The sequence below is a fragment of the Euleptes europaea genome, chromosome 2, assembly GCF_029931775.1.
Source record: "Euleptes europaea isolate rEulEur1 chromosome 2, rEulEur1.hap1, whole genome shotgun sequence".
Taxonomy (NCBI): Eukaryota; Metazoa; Chordata; class Lepidosauria; order Squamata; family Sphaerodactylidae; genus Euleptes; species Euleptes europaea.
Window position 1 is genome coordinate 137,620,651 of NC_079313.1, and position 16,642 is coordinate 137,637,292.

The 16,642-nt window shown below is 50.3% G+C and overlaps 1 protein-coding gene across 1 annotated transcript; it reads left to right on the top strand.

Annotated features, from left to right (window-relative positions):
- The first annotated feature begins 320 nt into the window (after positions 1-320).
- Positions 321-15,137, top strand: LOC130472689 (cytochrome c oxidase subunit 4 isoform 1, mitochondrial). Its single transcript, XM_056844097.1, has 4 exons — positions 321-417; positions 9,359-9,520; positions 10,581-10,712; positions 14,985-15,137. Exons 1-4 carry the CDS (start codon positions 321-323, stop codon positions 15,119-15,121), a joined length of 528 nt encoding a protein of 175 aa, XP_056700075.1. The 3' UTR covers positions 15,122-15,137.
- The last annotated feature ends 1,505 nt before the right edge of the window (positions 15,138-16,642 follow it).

Below are 16,642 nucleotides of genomic sequence, written 5' to 3' on the forward strand. Positions count from 1 at the left end.
GTCCACAATACTAACCTTGAAGGAACAAAGAGGTCTGATTCAGCATAAGGCGACTTAATGGGGAGGGGCTGTGGCTCAGTGGTAGAGCATCTGCTTGGCATGCAGAAGGTCCCAGGTTCAGTCCCCGGCATCTCCAGTTAAAGGGACTAGGCAGGTAGGTGATGTGAAAGACCTCAGCCTGAGACCCTGGAGAACTGCTGCCAGTCTGAGTAGACAATACCAACCTTGATGGGACTGATGGTCTGATTCAGCATAAGGCAGCTTCATGTGTTCGAGTGTCCCTCGGGTGACCGGCTCCTGTCTCTGCTCTGGCCCGCCAGATGTTGTCGCTGCCAACCTTGCGTGCGGGCATCTTGGCCAGAAGAGGGATCCTGGGTGTGGCGAGTGTCCGAGCAGCCCATGGACACGGAGGAGACGGTAAGTGAAGCCCCCTCCTGTTGGGTTGATACTGTTATGCACACCTTGTATGTAAGGTCAGCCCAGTCCAGAAAGAAATATTCAGACTGTATTCCACATTTGTGTTCCTTTACACTTTAAAACATGTTTTAATAACAATCTGACATCATAGGCACAGAGATCATTTGGAATACATCCTTAAATACATACCTGGGCTGTTACAAAATTGTTTTACCTGTTGATTAATGTGTATGGAGAGCCAGCATGGTGTAGTGGTTAAGAGCCGTGGTTTGGAGCGGTGGACTCTGATCTGGAGAACCGGGTTTGATTCCCCACTCCTCCACATGAGTGGCGGAGGCTAATCTGGTGAATCGGGTTGGTTTCCCTACTCCTACACATGAAGCCAGCTGGGTGACCTTGGGCTAGTCACAGCTCTCTCAGCCCCACCTACCTCACAGGGCGTCTGTTGTGGGGAGAGGAAGGGAAGGTGATTGTAAGCCGATTTGATTCTTCTTTAAAGTGGTAGAGAAAGTCGGCATATAAAAAACCAACCTCCTCCTCCTCTTCTTCTTCTTCTCCCCCCCCCATACTGATGAAGGCCTGAGGGCCAAAACGCGTTTGGCATCTGGTTTTACACTATCAACCTTATATTTGTTGCCATATAGGCTTGTTTTTAATATCTGCATAAGTGCTTTATTATAATAAATATATTTCATAGTATAATTGAGTTCTTTTCCACCCAACCTTTGGGTACCCAGTTTCTCAGGGTATGGACAATGTTGGCAATGGTTGCCAACTCCCGATTGGGCAATTCTTGCAGATTTGGGGGTTGGGCCTGAGGAGGGAGGGGTATAATGCCATAGAGATTGGAATCTCCCATTTCTGAGGTCGAGGAATACATAGTAGGCCAGACTGATATGGTGCTTTACTAAACATATGGAACATGGTTTTACTAAATCTCCTGCTGGGTTATTTATGTATTTAAAACATTTCTCTCCCACCACACTGCTCCCAAAGCTCTTGGGCAGGCTATAGATGCAATAATATACCATATGTAATGTACTAATTATCCTTAACCCCGAAGATCAGGAACGGCAACCGCTTAAAATTAACTAAAAGCAACACTGGAAAAAAACCCAGAAATAATATTTAAAGTTTTTTAAAAAAGGCAAAATAGCCATCTCAAAACAGCCAGCATGTGGGCAACGGGCAATTTGAATCATAGAATCGTACAGTTGGAAGGGATCACAAGGGTCATCTAGTCCAACCCCCTGCATAATGCAGGAAATTCACAACTACCTCCCCCCCACAAACCCCCAGCGACCCCTACTCCATGCTCACAAGATGGCCAAGATGCCCTCCCTCTCATCATCTGCCTAAGATCATAGAATCAGCATTGCTGACAGATGGCCATCTAGCCTCTACTTAAAAACCTCCAGGGAAGGAGAGCTCACCACCTCCCGAGGAAGCCTGATCCACTGAGGAACCACTCTGACTGTTAGAAAGTTCTTCCTAATGTCTAGATGTAAACCCTTTTGATTTAATTTCAACCCCTTGGTTCTGGTCCGACCTTCTTGGGCAACAGAAGTCAACATCTGACCTCAGGTCAGACACTGAATATACACTGAAGGGAAATCACATACAATTCACAGAAGATTGGGGTGTGCAAGGAGGATTTGCGGGGGACACACCAGAAGGACCAAGGGAAACAAGGCTGTGCATAGAAGCCCGCCCCCTTAAATGCCCCCCTCCCCTTAAATGGGAGCATGACCCCAGGGCCTCCTGGGATTTCCCCCTTTAAGCTGGATCAAAGAAATATGTCCTTTGATCTGGTTCAGAAGGGACAATTACAGAGCAGCTGTTGCATCTGTGCTTTTGCGCAGACACAATTGGGGAGAAGGGATGGGGGAACGGCAGCAGCCAGCAACATGAGGAGAGGGCTGCGGGGTGGGGGGTGGTGTTCGTTTCCTGGATTCACATCACTTGCTGCTACCTCTACCATGGGGAGGAGGGCATTTTTACACCTCTTTGTCATGCATGCTGCCAAATACGTCTTCACCTGGTACTGACAAATCCAAACAAAATGGATGCCTGAAGAATGGCTGAGGGCAGTGTGTTTCGCAGACAAGGGGCCACCACTGAGAAAGCCCTGCTGTTTTCATGCCAGCCTCGGTAGTTGAGGGGGCGGGGAGAGCAAATCAGGATTGCAGTTGATTATGTGAACTGAAGTGCAGGGATGCATCGGAGCACACAGCCCTTCGAATACCTTGCTTAAAGCTTCCAAAGTCAAAATCCCAGCAATGAATTGGCATCTGGCACAGTTCTGACTGATGAAATTGTGGAACTCCCTGCCCCAGGATGTGGTGATGGCTGCAGATCAGGAGAACTTCAGGCCCCGCCTTGCGGTCGGCAACTTTAGATTTGGCAATGGTCATGGAAAGTGCTGTCAAGTTGCAGCTGACTTAGAGCAACCCTGTAGGGTTTTCAAGGCAAGAGACGAGCAGTGGTGGTTTGCCATTTGCCTGCCTCTGCATAGAGGCCCTGGACTTCCTTGGTGGTCTCCCCTCTAGGGAACACCCTCCTTAGCTTCCAAGATCTGATGAGATCAGGCTACCTGATCCAGTTAAGTCTGGGCCATCCAGGTCAGGGCAGATGAACAGAGGTGGTTTGCCATTGTCTGCCTTAGCATAGCGACCCTGGACTTCCTTGGTGGTTTCTCACCCAACACCAACCAGGGCTGGCCCAGCTTAGCAGCTGAGAGCCGACAAGATCAGGCTAAGGCTAGCCTGGGTCATCTGGGTCAGGGCAGATTAACAGCAGTGGTTTGCCGCTGCTTGCCTCCACAGAGTGACTCTGGACATCCTTGGTGGTCTCCCATTAGCCAGGGCAGACCCTTCATATCTTCGGGACTGCCTCTCCTGGTATACCCCTTGAATATCTCTACGGTCATCTGACAGCACCTTACTGGTGGTCCCTGGCCCTAAGAGTGTGCGGCTGTCAATGTGTTCGATCCTGGCTGAATCCTGGCTGAAACAGGGAATAAAGGGGGCTAAAGCGACCGTGCGTTTTCGCCCATTGATGAAAATGCTGTCTCTCAGAAGCAGGGTACAACTGAACACAAGCCGGTGTTTCCACTTTTGTCAATCTATGCCCCCAACTGGGAGGCCAATCTGAACCCTCAATGAGCACATCTGCAAAATCCACCTTTTATTGACCCATAAGATTTTGGTGGTATAAAATTGTGAGAGTCGATGCTCCCTTCATCAGATACCTCACTAGGGTTGCCAACCACCAGGTAGGGACTGGAGATCTCCCTGAATTACCGCTGATCTCCAGACTACAGGGATCAGTTCCCCTAGAGAAAATGGCTGCTTTGGAGGGTGGCCTGTATGGACATTATGCCTTGCTGAGATCTCTCCCCCATTTCAAATTCCACAATCCTCAGGCTCTGCTCCCAAATCTCAAGGAGTTTTCCAACCTAGAGTTGGCAACCCTATTAGGGATGCCACCAGGTGGGACCTGGGGATCCCCGCAATTACAGCTCATCTCCAGATGGCAGAGATCAGTTCCTCTGGAGAAAATGGATGCTGTGGAGGGTGGACTGTGTGGCATTGTACCCCACTGAGGTCCCTGCCCTCACCAGGCTCCATCCCCAAATCCCTAGGAGTTTCACAATCTGTTCTGGCAACCCTAGCCTCCTGTTCCCTCCAGGTGGCCTGGGGGGACCTGGCAATCTCAAACCCTATACCTGACTCATGAATAGGGTTGCCAGGTCCCTCTTCCCCACCGATGGGAGGGTTTTGGGGTGGAGCCTGAGGAGGGCGGGGTTTGGAGAGGGGAGGGACTTCAATGCCATAGAGTCCAATTGCCAAAGCGGCCATTTTCTCCAGGTGAAATGATCTCTATCAGCTGGAGATCAGTTGTAATAGCAGGAGATCTCCAGCTAGTACCTGGAGGTTACAATACAGAAGAAAGGGGCACCTCTGTGCCTGTACCGAATAGGTTAGGAAAACAGCATAGGAGAATAAGTTTACAAGAATAGCAAAAATCTTATTGAGTGCTTAGACATTAATGACAAAACAATGATGGAATACATAAACATGAACTACTATTCTGCTAATATATACAGTATATACAAAGCATGTATGATGCAGTCTCTATGCAACAAAATAGTCTTCTTGGTGTATGTTCTTCTTGATAAAGAAAAATAAGTTCTCAAAATAATCCAGTAAATGGTGTACAGTTCAAGTAATCCCAATAATACAAGTAATTGGAAAAAAAGGGGGGACGGCCGTTTCACAGTCTTTTCTTCAGCCCCAAATCTACTTTTATGTTTCCGAATTAATTTCACCATATTCCTCTACCTAATGCATCATTAGGCTAGTTCACTAGTTCCTCGAAGGATACTCCAAAGTGTGGCAATAAGATTTTTGCTATTCTTGTAAACTTATTCTCCAGTACTTGGAGGTTGGCAACCCTACTCACGAAACCCTGGAAATCTCGTCGGTGCTACTGGACCCAAGTCTTGCCCATGTCTCGTGTGTGATACTTGACTTTAAGCCCTTCCCAAGTGCCAGCAGGGAGTCTGAAGGGTGCTTTGAGCAGAACTGGTAGAAATACTCTGGGACCCTCCCAAGGTCACCCCTTCCCCCCGGACCACGCCGTTTTTCAACAGCAAGGCTGGGCCGAGTTGCTCTTCCTCCAATGGCCACAAGAGGCTGCCAGAGTTCGGCTGGGCTCCACTGAGCGCCGGCAGGGTAAGATATGAGACTCTGGGCAGCCTCTGCTGGTCTGAGTGGAAAATCCTGACCTTAATGGACCAAGGGTCTGATTCCGTATAAGGCAGCTTCATCTGCGCTCACGTGATGCGAAAGACATCGAACAGAGACCTTGGAGAGCCACTGCCAATGGCAGAGCATTTGCTTGGCATGTAGAAGGTCCCAGGTTCAATCCCCGGCATCTCTAGTTAAAAAGGTCTGGCAGGAGGTGATTTGAAAGACCCCTGCCTGAGACCCTGGAGAGCCGCTGCCAGTCTGAGTAGACAGTACTGACCTCGATGGACCAAGGGTCCAATTCAGTAGAAGGCAGCTTCATGTGTGTACTTAGGGAGGGGCCAGTGGCTCAGTGGCAAAGCATCTATTTGGCATGCGGAAGGTCCCAGGTTCAATCCCTGGCATCTCCAGTAAATAAAGGGACTAAGCAAGAAGGTGGGGTGAAAGATCTCTCTCCCTGGAGAGCCGCTGCTGGTCTGAGTAGACAATACTGACCTCGATGGACCAAGGGTCTGATTCAGTATCAGGCAGCTTCCTGTGTTCATGAGGGAATGGGATGTTGTCTCCAGATCGATAATACTTTATTGCCTAGAAGAGGACCTGGGGCTGAGCTCTGGGACACGGAGCCGAAGGCGCCTCCCAGCTGTGGCCTCTCCTATCAGTGCCTCAAAAAGCTTTGCTGCTCTATTGAGGTCCAGTACAAGAATGATGACCTTGGGAGGTCTGGGTTCAAGTTCTACCATGGGCTCATTCCATCCCGCTCCCTCCTGCCTCAGTTCCTCAGTGGCGAAATGATGGGTGACCTTCAGCTTGAACTAGCCTGGTCTTGTCAGATCTTGGAAACGAAACAGTGTTTAATACTTGGGTGGGAGACCACTGAGGAAGTCCAGAGTCACGACACAGAGGCAGGCAATGGCAAACCACTTCTGTTTATCTGCCCTGATCTGGATGACCCAGGCTTGGTCAATCTCGTCAAGTCTCGAAAGCTAAGCAGGGTTTTGTCCTGGTAAGAAGAAGAAGAGCTGGTTTTTATATGCTGACTTTCTCTACCACTTAAGGGAGACTCAAACTGGCTTACAATCGCCTTCCCTCCCCACAACAGACACCCTGTGAGGTAGGTGGGGCTGAGAGAGCTGTGACTAGCCCAAGGTCACCCAGCTGGCTTCATGTGTAGGAGTGGGGAAACAAATCCAGTTCCCCAGATTAGCCTCCGGCCGCTCATGTGGAGGAGTGGGGAATCAAACCCGGTTCTCCAGAGCAGAGTCCACCGCTCCAACCCACCACTCTTAATCACTACACCACCCTGGCTCTCTTGGATGGGTGACCACTGAAGAAGCCCAGTGTTGCTATGCAGAGGCAGGCAGTGGCAAATCACCTCTGTTTGTCTGCCCTGACCTGGATGGCCCAATTTCATCAGATCTCAGAAGCTAAGCTGGGTCAGACTGGTTAGTTTTTGGATGGGAGACCACCCAGGAAGTCCAGAGTCGCTATGCAGAGGCAGGCAATGGCAAACCCCCTCTGTTCCTCTCTTGCTTTGAAAACCCCATGGAGTTGCCATAAATCGGCTGTGACCTGATGGCTCTTTGCTCTACCACCAGCAGTGGGTCAAATTCCCAACATGGGAACTCACAGCGTGTGGTCCAAGCTAAGGAGGCCCCACAACCAGTCCTAAACCAGCTGTTTATGTCTGATATTTTTATTGCATTTTTAAAAATTTTCAGCCCACCACAAATTGGACTCTGCCAGCTAACGATCGCTCCATCTAACTGCCTGGGGGAGGCTTTGGTTTGGACAGAGTCCCAGTCTGGGGAGGCATCTGGCTCTCTGCTGGGTCAGTCACCAAAGCCACCCCCCCATGGCAGCATCCAGTTTCCACGATTGACCAGCCTGATGCCTTCGAAGCAAGGATGGAGTTATTGGCTATTTCAGTGAATTTCTCCTGCCCCCTCCCTTTCTCAGAAGTTCTTTGAGACAGCTTACCCGGAAGACCAGAAGAGAGAGCAATTTAAAAACAATCTGCAGCTACAAAACAGGACAGCTGTGATACCAGTATACCCCCGGGTAAAAACAGCAGCTAAAAAGCTATTAAAGCCCATTAGACCAGCACAATGATAACTGTAAAAGGCTCAAGATACAAACAAAACTCCTAAGCGGAAAAGAAAGCCAAGAAAGAAACAAAAAGCCGGAGAGAAGAGAAGCATTTCCATTGGCCCTTCCTTTGTGATTCCTTCTTAGCGCTAGTATGTTTAGCTACTTTACATAAAAGCCATTGAGAGAATTCTCCTCCAAGAGTTTGCCTCTTTTATAAAGGGCAAACTGTACATGAAGTTGGAGCTCCATTCCCCATTGCATATTTGAGCTGCAAAAATCAGGTGCGCAGGACTGGGAACACAGTGCTGGGGAAGAAGGGGAAATGAACTCTTTGCAACTACACCATTTCATAGAATCATAGAATCATAGAGGTGAAAGGGACCTCCAGGTCATCTAGTCCAACCCCCTGCACAATGCAGGAAATTCACACCTCCCCGCACACGCACCGCTACTCCATGCCCAGAAGATGGGAAAAAACCCTCCAGGATCCCTGGCCAATGTGGTCTTGAGGAAAATTGCTTCCTGACCCCAAAGTAGCGATCCGCATTACCCTGGGCATATACGAAAGGGCCAACGAAAACCAAGCACTGACGCAACCTTTCCTCCCCTCCCTCTCATGATCTCCCTAAGTTCACAGAATCAGTGCTGACAGATGGCCATCTAGCCTCTACTTAAAAACCTCCAAAGAAGGAGAGCCCACCACCTCCCAAGGAAGCCTGTTCCACTAAGGAACCACTCTGACAGTCAGGAAGTTCTTCCTAATGTCTAGACGGAAACTCTTTTGATTTAATTTCAAGCCATTGGTTCTGGTCCGACTTTCTGGAGCAACAGAAAACAACTCGGCCCCATCCTCTATATGACAGCCCTTCAAGTATTTGAAGATGGTTATCATACTACCTCTTGAGGTGAGGGCTGTTCTGCGGTGGAATGCACTGCCTCGGAGGGTGGTGGAGTCCCCATCTTTGGAGGTCTTTAAGCAGAGGCTAGATGGCCATCTGTCGGGAGTGCTTTGATTGTGGGATCCTGCATGGTGGGGGGAGGGTTGGGGTCACTGGGGATGTAGGGGAGAAGTTGTTGTTAATTTCCCGCATTGTGCAGGGGGTTGGACTAGATGACCCTGGTGGTTCCTTCCAACTCTACGATTCTATGATTCTTAGTCTTCTCTTCTTCAGGCTAAACCTACCCAGCTCCTTCAACCTTTCCTCAAAGGACTTGGTCTCCAGACCCCTCACCAGTTTCTTTACTGGAAATACATGCCCTAAGGAAAGCAGGCAGCTTCCTGTATTATGCCTGGATTTTTTTCCCTCCTGGGAAAGATGTGGGGGGGCTGCAGTGGCTCTGGCAGGGGAGTGAACCCTGGGTCCGGTTGGCCCCAGTGGGAGGAGGCAGCAGTCAGGCCATTGGCTTACCAGGACTTTCCCCTGTGGCCTTAATGGCCAGTCTGCCCCATAACCCATATGAAGCCAGCCTGACGTGGCTTATTTCCCCTGTTACAATTATGTCTAGGGGTCTGGTCATGCACAATTTGGCTCCTAATTCTGTGGAAATGAATTGAACACATGAAGCTACCTTCTACTGAATCAGACCCTGAGTCCATCAAAGTCAGTATTGTCTACTCAGACAGGCAGCAGCTCTCAAGGGTCTCAGGCAGGGGGCCTTTTACATCAGCTACTTGCCTGGTGCTCTATCACTGACCCACAGACTCTCCCCAAAATTAATCATGGCAGAAGTCTCTGTACTTAACCATTTTTGTTCCACATAAGTATCTATAAAGGCAGTACACAGGGTTCTGAGACACATGAAGCTGCCTTACACTGAATCAGACCCTTGGTCCATCAAAGTCAGTACTGTCTACTCAGACCAGCAGCGGCTCTCCAGAGTCTTAGGCTGAGGTCTTTCACATCACCTACTTGCCTAGTCTGTTTAACTAGAGATGCTGGGGATTGAACCTGGGGCCTTCTGCATGCCAAGCAGATGCTCTACTACTGAGCCATGGCCCCTCCCAGGTTCTGCAGTTAGTGGTATCCTTTTCCTGCCCTACAGTCAATCTACAGAGCCCTACTGAGGTCCTTCGCTGTGCCTTCTCTCTCTCTCCTTAGTGATTGCTGCAGAAGATTTCTCAGTGCCCAGGTATTACGACAAGCGCACCTACCCCCTTCCCGATGTCCCCTATCGCAAGGAGCTGGATGCCTCCCAGAAGAGCCTGAAGGAGAAGGAAAAGGGATCCTGGAAGGAGCTGAGCGATGAGGAGAAGGTGGCCTGTATGTAGAAGCCAAAGTGGGCGGATTGGGTGACCTCATAGGGATGGGAGGGGCCAGGGGCTATGCTGGGGCCCAGTTAGCTCCACAAGTAAAGCAACTACTTATTTGAGGAGGGGCAAGTTTCTTATGCTGACCGTGAAGAAAGACACACATCACACAGCATGTAGAAATGGGACAATATGCAAGGAGCCCTTCAGGGGGAGGCCAGGACGGTCCTGGGAAATCTTTGGTAAAGAAATGGATATTGGGGAGGGGCATGGAAGAGGGAGAGGGGAGGAGACACTCCAGTCAAGGGTAAGCTTAGGGGGCAGACCCAGGGTCCAGGAAGCTCTGTGGGGGAGTGGGAGAGAAAGGAAACCTGCAGGCACTCATGGAAAGCAGAGTGTGCGCCACGGGAGGAGTGACAGAGTGAATTTGTGCACGCGCGCAGAGTGCCCGCTTGCTCTTGTCACAGCGATTCCCATGAGGGCAGGTGTGGTGAAGGCTGCCCACAAACCTGTGGCTAATCCAGCGCTTCAGCTCACATGCTGAAATCTGCCGTGTAAGGGGTGGTTGCCAAGCCAAAGGGTGGGGTATTTGAGAGAACCTAAACTAGTAGGGGGGCAGAAATGACCCCAAAAGATGGAGTGAGCCCCCTCTTCCTCCTACCTGACCCGGTACCCTGCGGGAGTTCCACTCAACAGCCTCATTTCTCACTAGGGTGTTACCATTTGGCCTTGGCTGTGCTCCAGGTACTTGCCAACACAAGGGAATCATATACTGCAGGAGCCGGGCTAGTGCTGAAGACAGTGTTTCTCAATCCCTGCAGCCCCAGCTGGTTTCCCAAGGGAACATCTTATGGTTCTTAGGGGGAAAGGCTTTTGTGTTGGACAGGGGCTGCCCCCTCTGGGTAATCAAGAGCATTGTCTCTGTCCTGAGTGGCACATTGTGCCAGCATTGAGTAATGAAGTGGTGGGACACTGTATGGCTGGCAGGCGCAGCAGAATCCACCCATAGTTCGGGGAGTAGGGAGCCTTACCAGGGTGGGTGCTTGACATGGATCCTCACCCTTCTCTTACAGTGTACCGGCTGAAGTTCCACCAGAGTTTTGCAGAGATTAACAAGCCATCCAATGAATGGAAGACCGTGGTGGGAGCCGCCTTCATGTTTTTCGGCATCACGGGACTAATTGTCTGGTGGCAGCGAATCTTTGGTATGGAAAGGGGGTGCGAGCAGAAATGGAAAGCTCTGGTTGAGTTGTTACAACAGCTGATGCCACTGCCTGGTGGGGTCCAGGGTGCATGACAGGCAGAAATCCAACATGTGCTGCTCCCCTACACTGCAGTATTGCTGTCCCAGGGCCTTCTTCACCTGTTGGGTTTGGCCTGCCTGGAAGGTGGCAATTGTGTAGTCTCAGCTCACAAAACAAAAGGGATGGTTTAGGGCAGGGGTGTCAAACATAAGGCCCAAGGACCAGATCTGGCCCCTTGAGAGCTCTTATTTGGCCTACGAACCAGCCATCCCTTCTAGTCCCAATCTGGGCTGGCGAGGCATGGCCCATCCTGACCAAGTGACATTTATGTCATATCTGGCCTTAGTAACAAATGAGTTTGACACCACTGGTTTAGGGTACATTTTTGCCCTAGGTAAGGGACACTCATAGTCTCCTGCCCAAGCTGAATCCTTGCAGCCCCAGCTGGCGAGGTTATAGGCCCAGGAACCGAGGCCCATTGTCTCCCACACCATTGCTCCAAGTAAGGGACACCCATTGTCTTCTGCCCAAGTGGAATCCCTGCTTCCCCAGCTGGCCAGGGTTCAGTCCCAGGAACTGAGACCTGTATCCTCCCATACCATTGATTGGTAGGGGCGAGCTGAACCACTGTGGTGCACTGGCGTCCTCTTAATTGTGCCACTCAAGCACTTGCTGGGACAGTGGGAGGAGAACCAGTCCTTAAATAAATAAAATGGTCTATATCACCCTCAGAAGTGAAGGAGGAAAAGGATGTATCTCTTGTCTTCTTAACAGCTATGCAGGAGCGGGTATTCCAGGAGGCACAGCTTCCCCTACCCTCATATATCAAGCAGAGGAAAACCTTCCCGGATTTCCTCTGCTGCACAGTGATTCAAGGCCCAGAATCTTCCTCCTTCCTTACTCTCTCTTCCCTTCTCCCCAGACCCTGCTGGAGCAACAGACTGTAGCTTTGTCATTGGATGGGACATGATAAGATAACTAGCCTGCTGGGCTGTGTAAATGCATACCACCCGGGGTCTTGGGGGCTAAGGTGATCCCTTGGAACTGTGCAATCACTGGCCTTGGCCCCAGAAAGGGCTCCTTGCTGCTAAGTCCTCAAATTCTGGAAGGTGGCAGTCATGTTTAAAAAATATATCAAGAGTATGGAAAAATATGACCCCGTGCCACTGGTAGTCTGAAGTGATACAGACCATCTTGGGCTAAGGGATCTAGATCTCCTGCAGTTAATGTCGTTGGGTGACCCACATCTTTAGTCACTCTTTCCACAGCTTTTTGTTAGATCCCTGCGACCACTGAGGCTAGATCTACGAACACTACTGAATGAGGTAGAATGAACTTCACATGGTTTTTGAATGCTTTCTAAATGTCATTGTAAGTAGAAAACTAGCATGTGCTGATGTGCTAGCTTTCTACACCTAGGAGTTTATTTATTTAATTAATTTCAGCGTGAGAAGGGGCCACCAGGGTCATCTAGTCCAACCCCCTTCCAGTGCTGGAACTACAACTATAATATGCCCAACAAGCAGGTATCCAGTCGATACTTAAAAACTTCTCATGATGAAGAATCCACCACCTCACGAAGCAGACTGTTCCAATGTTGAATGCACCTCACCGTCAGGAAGTTCTTTCTCAAATTTAGTCATATTCCCCTTTGCTAAGTTTATATTCCTTAGTCCGTGTCCTGTCACCCAACATGACTGAAAACATGTCCTCCCTGGCCTCTGTATGGCATCCATTTAGGTATTGGGAGGTGGCCATCAGCAGAATATTGAAAAATGTGATCGCACCCCACTGGTAGTCTGAAGTGATACAGACCATTCTATTTTATTTATTTAACTATTTCTTCCCCAAAGTGGACCCATAGTAGCTTACAGCATTGTTCTCCCTTCCTGTTTTATCTTCACAACAACAATCCAGATTCAGACACCTTTATTGGCATAGTAAAATAACAACGAGGGAGCATAAATACACGCACCCGCAAGGATTCACATACATACAACAACAATCTTGTGAGGTAGGTCAGGCTGAGAGCATGTGACTGGCCCAAGGTCACCCTGCAAGCTTCTGCAGCAGAGTGGGGATTCGAACCCGGTTCTCCAACATCCTAGACTAACATTCCAATCACTACGCCAATCTGGCTCATTCGGTGTGCTGCAGTGGCTGTTCAACCTTTTACAATACTTTTTAAAATAAACTAAAGAACCTTTTCTTTTATAGAAGATGGGCCAACTACTTGTTAATTTTGGTTTCCCTGTTCTGGGCTGCCCTGGACTGGATGGTCCAGGCTAGCCTGATCTCGTCAGATCTTGGAAGCAAAGCAGGGTCAGCCCTGGTTGGTGCTCGGAAGGGAGACCACCAAGGATGTCCCAGGGTTGCTACGCAGAGGCAGGCAATGGCCAACCACCTCTGTTCACCTGCCCTGGCCTGGGTGGCCCCAGTCTCACTATATCTCAGAAGCTAAGCAGGGTTGGTTAGTGCTTGGATGGAAGACCTCCAAGGAAGTCTTTGGTTGCTATGCATAGCCAGTCAGTGGCAAATCATAGAGTTGGAAGGTACCACCAGGGTCATCTAGTCCAACCCCCTGCACAATGCAGGAAATTCACAACTATCTCCCCCCCACACCCCCAGTGTGGGACCCCTACTTCATGCCCAGAAGATGGCCAAGATGCCCTCCCTCTCATCAACTGCTTAAGGTCATAGAATCAGCATTGCTGACAGATGGCCATCTAATCTCTTCTTAAAAACCTCCAGGGAAGGAGCGCTTACCACCTCCCGAGGAAGCCTGTTCCACTGAGGAACCACCTCTGGTCATCTGCCCTGACCTGAATGGCCAGGCTAGTCTGATCTTGGAAGCTAAGCAGCGTTGGCCTTGGTTAGTACTTGGATGGGAAGCCACCAAGGAAATCCAGGGTTGCTCCACAGAGGCAGGCAGTGGCAAACCACCTCTGTTCGTCTCTGGCCTTGAAAACCCTATGGGGTCGCCATGAGTCGGCTGCGACTTGACAGCACTTCCCGTCACCGTTGTGGGCCACTTTCAGTTCTGTTATGGCTTTTGCCATGGACCAGTCAGACCTATGCCTCATGTTCCAAACACGAATGGGCCACAAATGAGCAGGATGTGGGACGCTGTAATCTCTCCCCAGTCCTGAGCATTACGAAGCCTTCGCCGTCCTGCCAAAACCGCTAGGAAATAATCAGCTCGCATCGCAACCGCTGCTTGTGGAAATAGGGGGAGGCGTGCAAAGCCATTCCCAGAGCATCAGATTTTGCAGGGCTAAGGACCAGTAGGGAAATTGCATGGTCTCCAGCAGAGGGCGCACACGCCTCCCTCTCAGCCCGCCCCCGTCCCCCCCCCGTCCCCCCAGTCCAGGCCTCTGCCCGCAGCTGATGTTCCAGGACCATCGGGGAGTAAACAACCCAGCTTCTGCTCCTGAAAATCAGGGTGGAGAGGAACAAAGGGGCCGCTGTTGAGCCCGTCCTGGTCCGATGCCCACAGAGTTGTTTTCCTGGATTTGCAATAACAGCCCATCTGCCAAGCGAGGGGCGTGGGGCGGGTGGGAGAAAGTGAGAAAGGACAGTTCGATTCCTTGGCTTTGCTGCAAGAACATCTCTTGGGGGGGGGGTGTTTCTCTTCGTGGTGCTTGGAAAATCCACAGGACAAGTTCTGCCCGAGCACAAGTTCGGAGAAACGATGCCTGTTTTCTCTGGGCTGCAGTGTTCAGGGATCGGGTTTCTTGGGTCCAGAACGTCCTAGCTAGGCAGCTCAGGACAGCCTGGCTGCTGGGGTCATGGGAGAGGTTCCCCTGCAGCGGAGGGACAGCAAACCTCCCCTTGGCCCTGGGTCTCATGCTAGCTCCTTCGGGGGGCCCTCCTCTCTTGGTTCCAGCGTTGTGTAGCGTAGAGAGCCAGCATAGTAGTTAAGAGCGGTGATTTGGAGCGGTGGACTCCTATCTGGAGAACTTGGTTTGATCCCCCACTCCTCCACATGAGCGGCGGACTCTAATCTGGTGAACTGGATTTGTTTCCCCCACTCCTCCACATGAAGCTGGCTGGGTGACCTTGGGCTAGTCACAGCTCTCTTAGAGCTCCCTCAGCCCCACCTGCCTCACAGGGTGTCTGTTGTGGGGAGGGGAAAGGAAGGTGATTGTAAGCCAGTTTGAGTTTCCCTTAAGTGGTAGTGAAAGTTGGCATATAAAAAACAATTTTTCTCTCCCCCCCCCCGTGTGTTCTCAGTGTTCCCCCCAAAGCCGCACACCCTAGAGGAAGAGTGGAAGGCCAAGCAGCTGAAAAGGATGCTGGATATGCATGTCAACCCGGTGCAGGGACTGTCATCCAAGTGGGATTACGACAAGAACGAGTGGAAGAAGTGAACGGCGGGCCCTCTCCGACCCCCGACCCCTCACCAGCATTGGGCTGCCGTCCACGTGACTCCGGGCAGGACGGCAGGAGACACACGGAAAAGCGGGGTCAGCTTCCTCCCAGTCGGGTAACCCTTCTTTGGCCTCCTGAATCCATCCAGCGTGCCTTTCCCCAAACCCCTCCTTTTCTTGTCTTGGATTATGTAGTGGGCGATTAGGAATCGGCAGCCAGCAGTTTCCGTCCAGATAAGGGAGGGGATCCTCCCAAGCTCCCGGCATGGCCTTCCCTTACTCACTGCCTCCTGAGCTGTCCTTATTCACACAGAGAATAAACCACTAAATGGAATTCAGTCTGCCTGCTGCCCTTTCTTTTGCACATTCCTCTGTGGAGCAAAGGTTCTTCCTGCTATGTTGGGTCCGTCCCTTTGGCCAACGCGCAAAACCGCATTCTTGGCATTTGGCCCTTGGAACATCTAACTAGCTTTTGCCACTCAAAGAGGTCGTGACTTTCCAGTATTGCAGGTAAAAGGTCTTTTTGGTCATTTATGCATGGGAGTTTTACCTGAGGTTCGTTGCTGCTGGACCCATATTTTCCTATTGGGAATCTATAACAATTATGCATTGTTTGGATAGAGTGGACAGGGAGAAGCTTTTCTCTCTCATAATACTAGAACACGGGGTCATCTGCCGAAGCTGGAGGGTGACAGATTCAAAACTGATAAAAGAAAGTATTTCTTCACACAATGCATAAATTGTGGAACTCCCTGCCCCAGGATGTGGTGATGGCTGCCAACTTGGAAGGCTTTCAGAGGGGAGTGGACATGTTCATGGAGGAGAGGGGTATTCATGGATACTAGTCATGATGCATCCCTATTCTCTCCAGGATCAGAGGAACATGCCTATTATATTAGGTGCAATGGAACACAGGCAGCATAATGCTGCTGCAGTCGTCTTGTCTGTGGGCTTCTTAGAGGCACCTGGTTGGCCAATGTGTGAACAGACTGCTGGACTTGATGGACCTTGGTCTGATCCAGCATGGCTTTTGTTATGTTCTTATGTTCTTACCAGCAGTCTCCAAGCTGAAATCAAGTCCCCATTCCTTGAAATGCTTTGTAATTGGCTTACTTTGTAGTGTTTACTGTGAGAGAGAATCCCCCCAAAAAACCCAATTGCTGCATAAAAAGCATTTTAAGAACAACAGCAACAAAAATGGAGCAATCTGAAAGGAAGGGGGAGGGAGAAATCCAAGCCTCAATTTCAAAAAGCTTTTCTTCTGCTCAGAAAGAGCTCCCAGGAAGCAGGAAGTATTTCAATCCCCGCCTCTGGACATGCTGCTTTGTAATTGGCTGTGAGTGAAACCAAGCTTGCGTGTCCCGCACTTTGCCTTCTGCATGGGGATTTCATCCGGGCTTTGCTCAGGGAAGAGGGAAGAATCGGGTTAACAGAGGAATGGGAAGACCTGGACATTGCGAGGGCTGGGCAGAAATGGACAGAAAACTCATGCATAACTCCAAGGAACAACTGAGACAGACT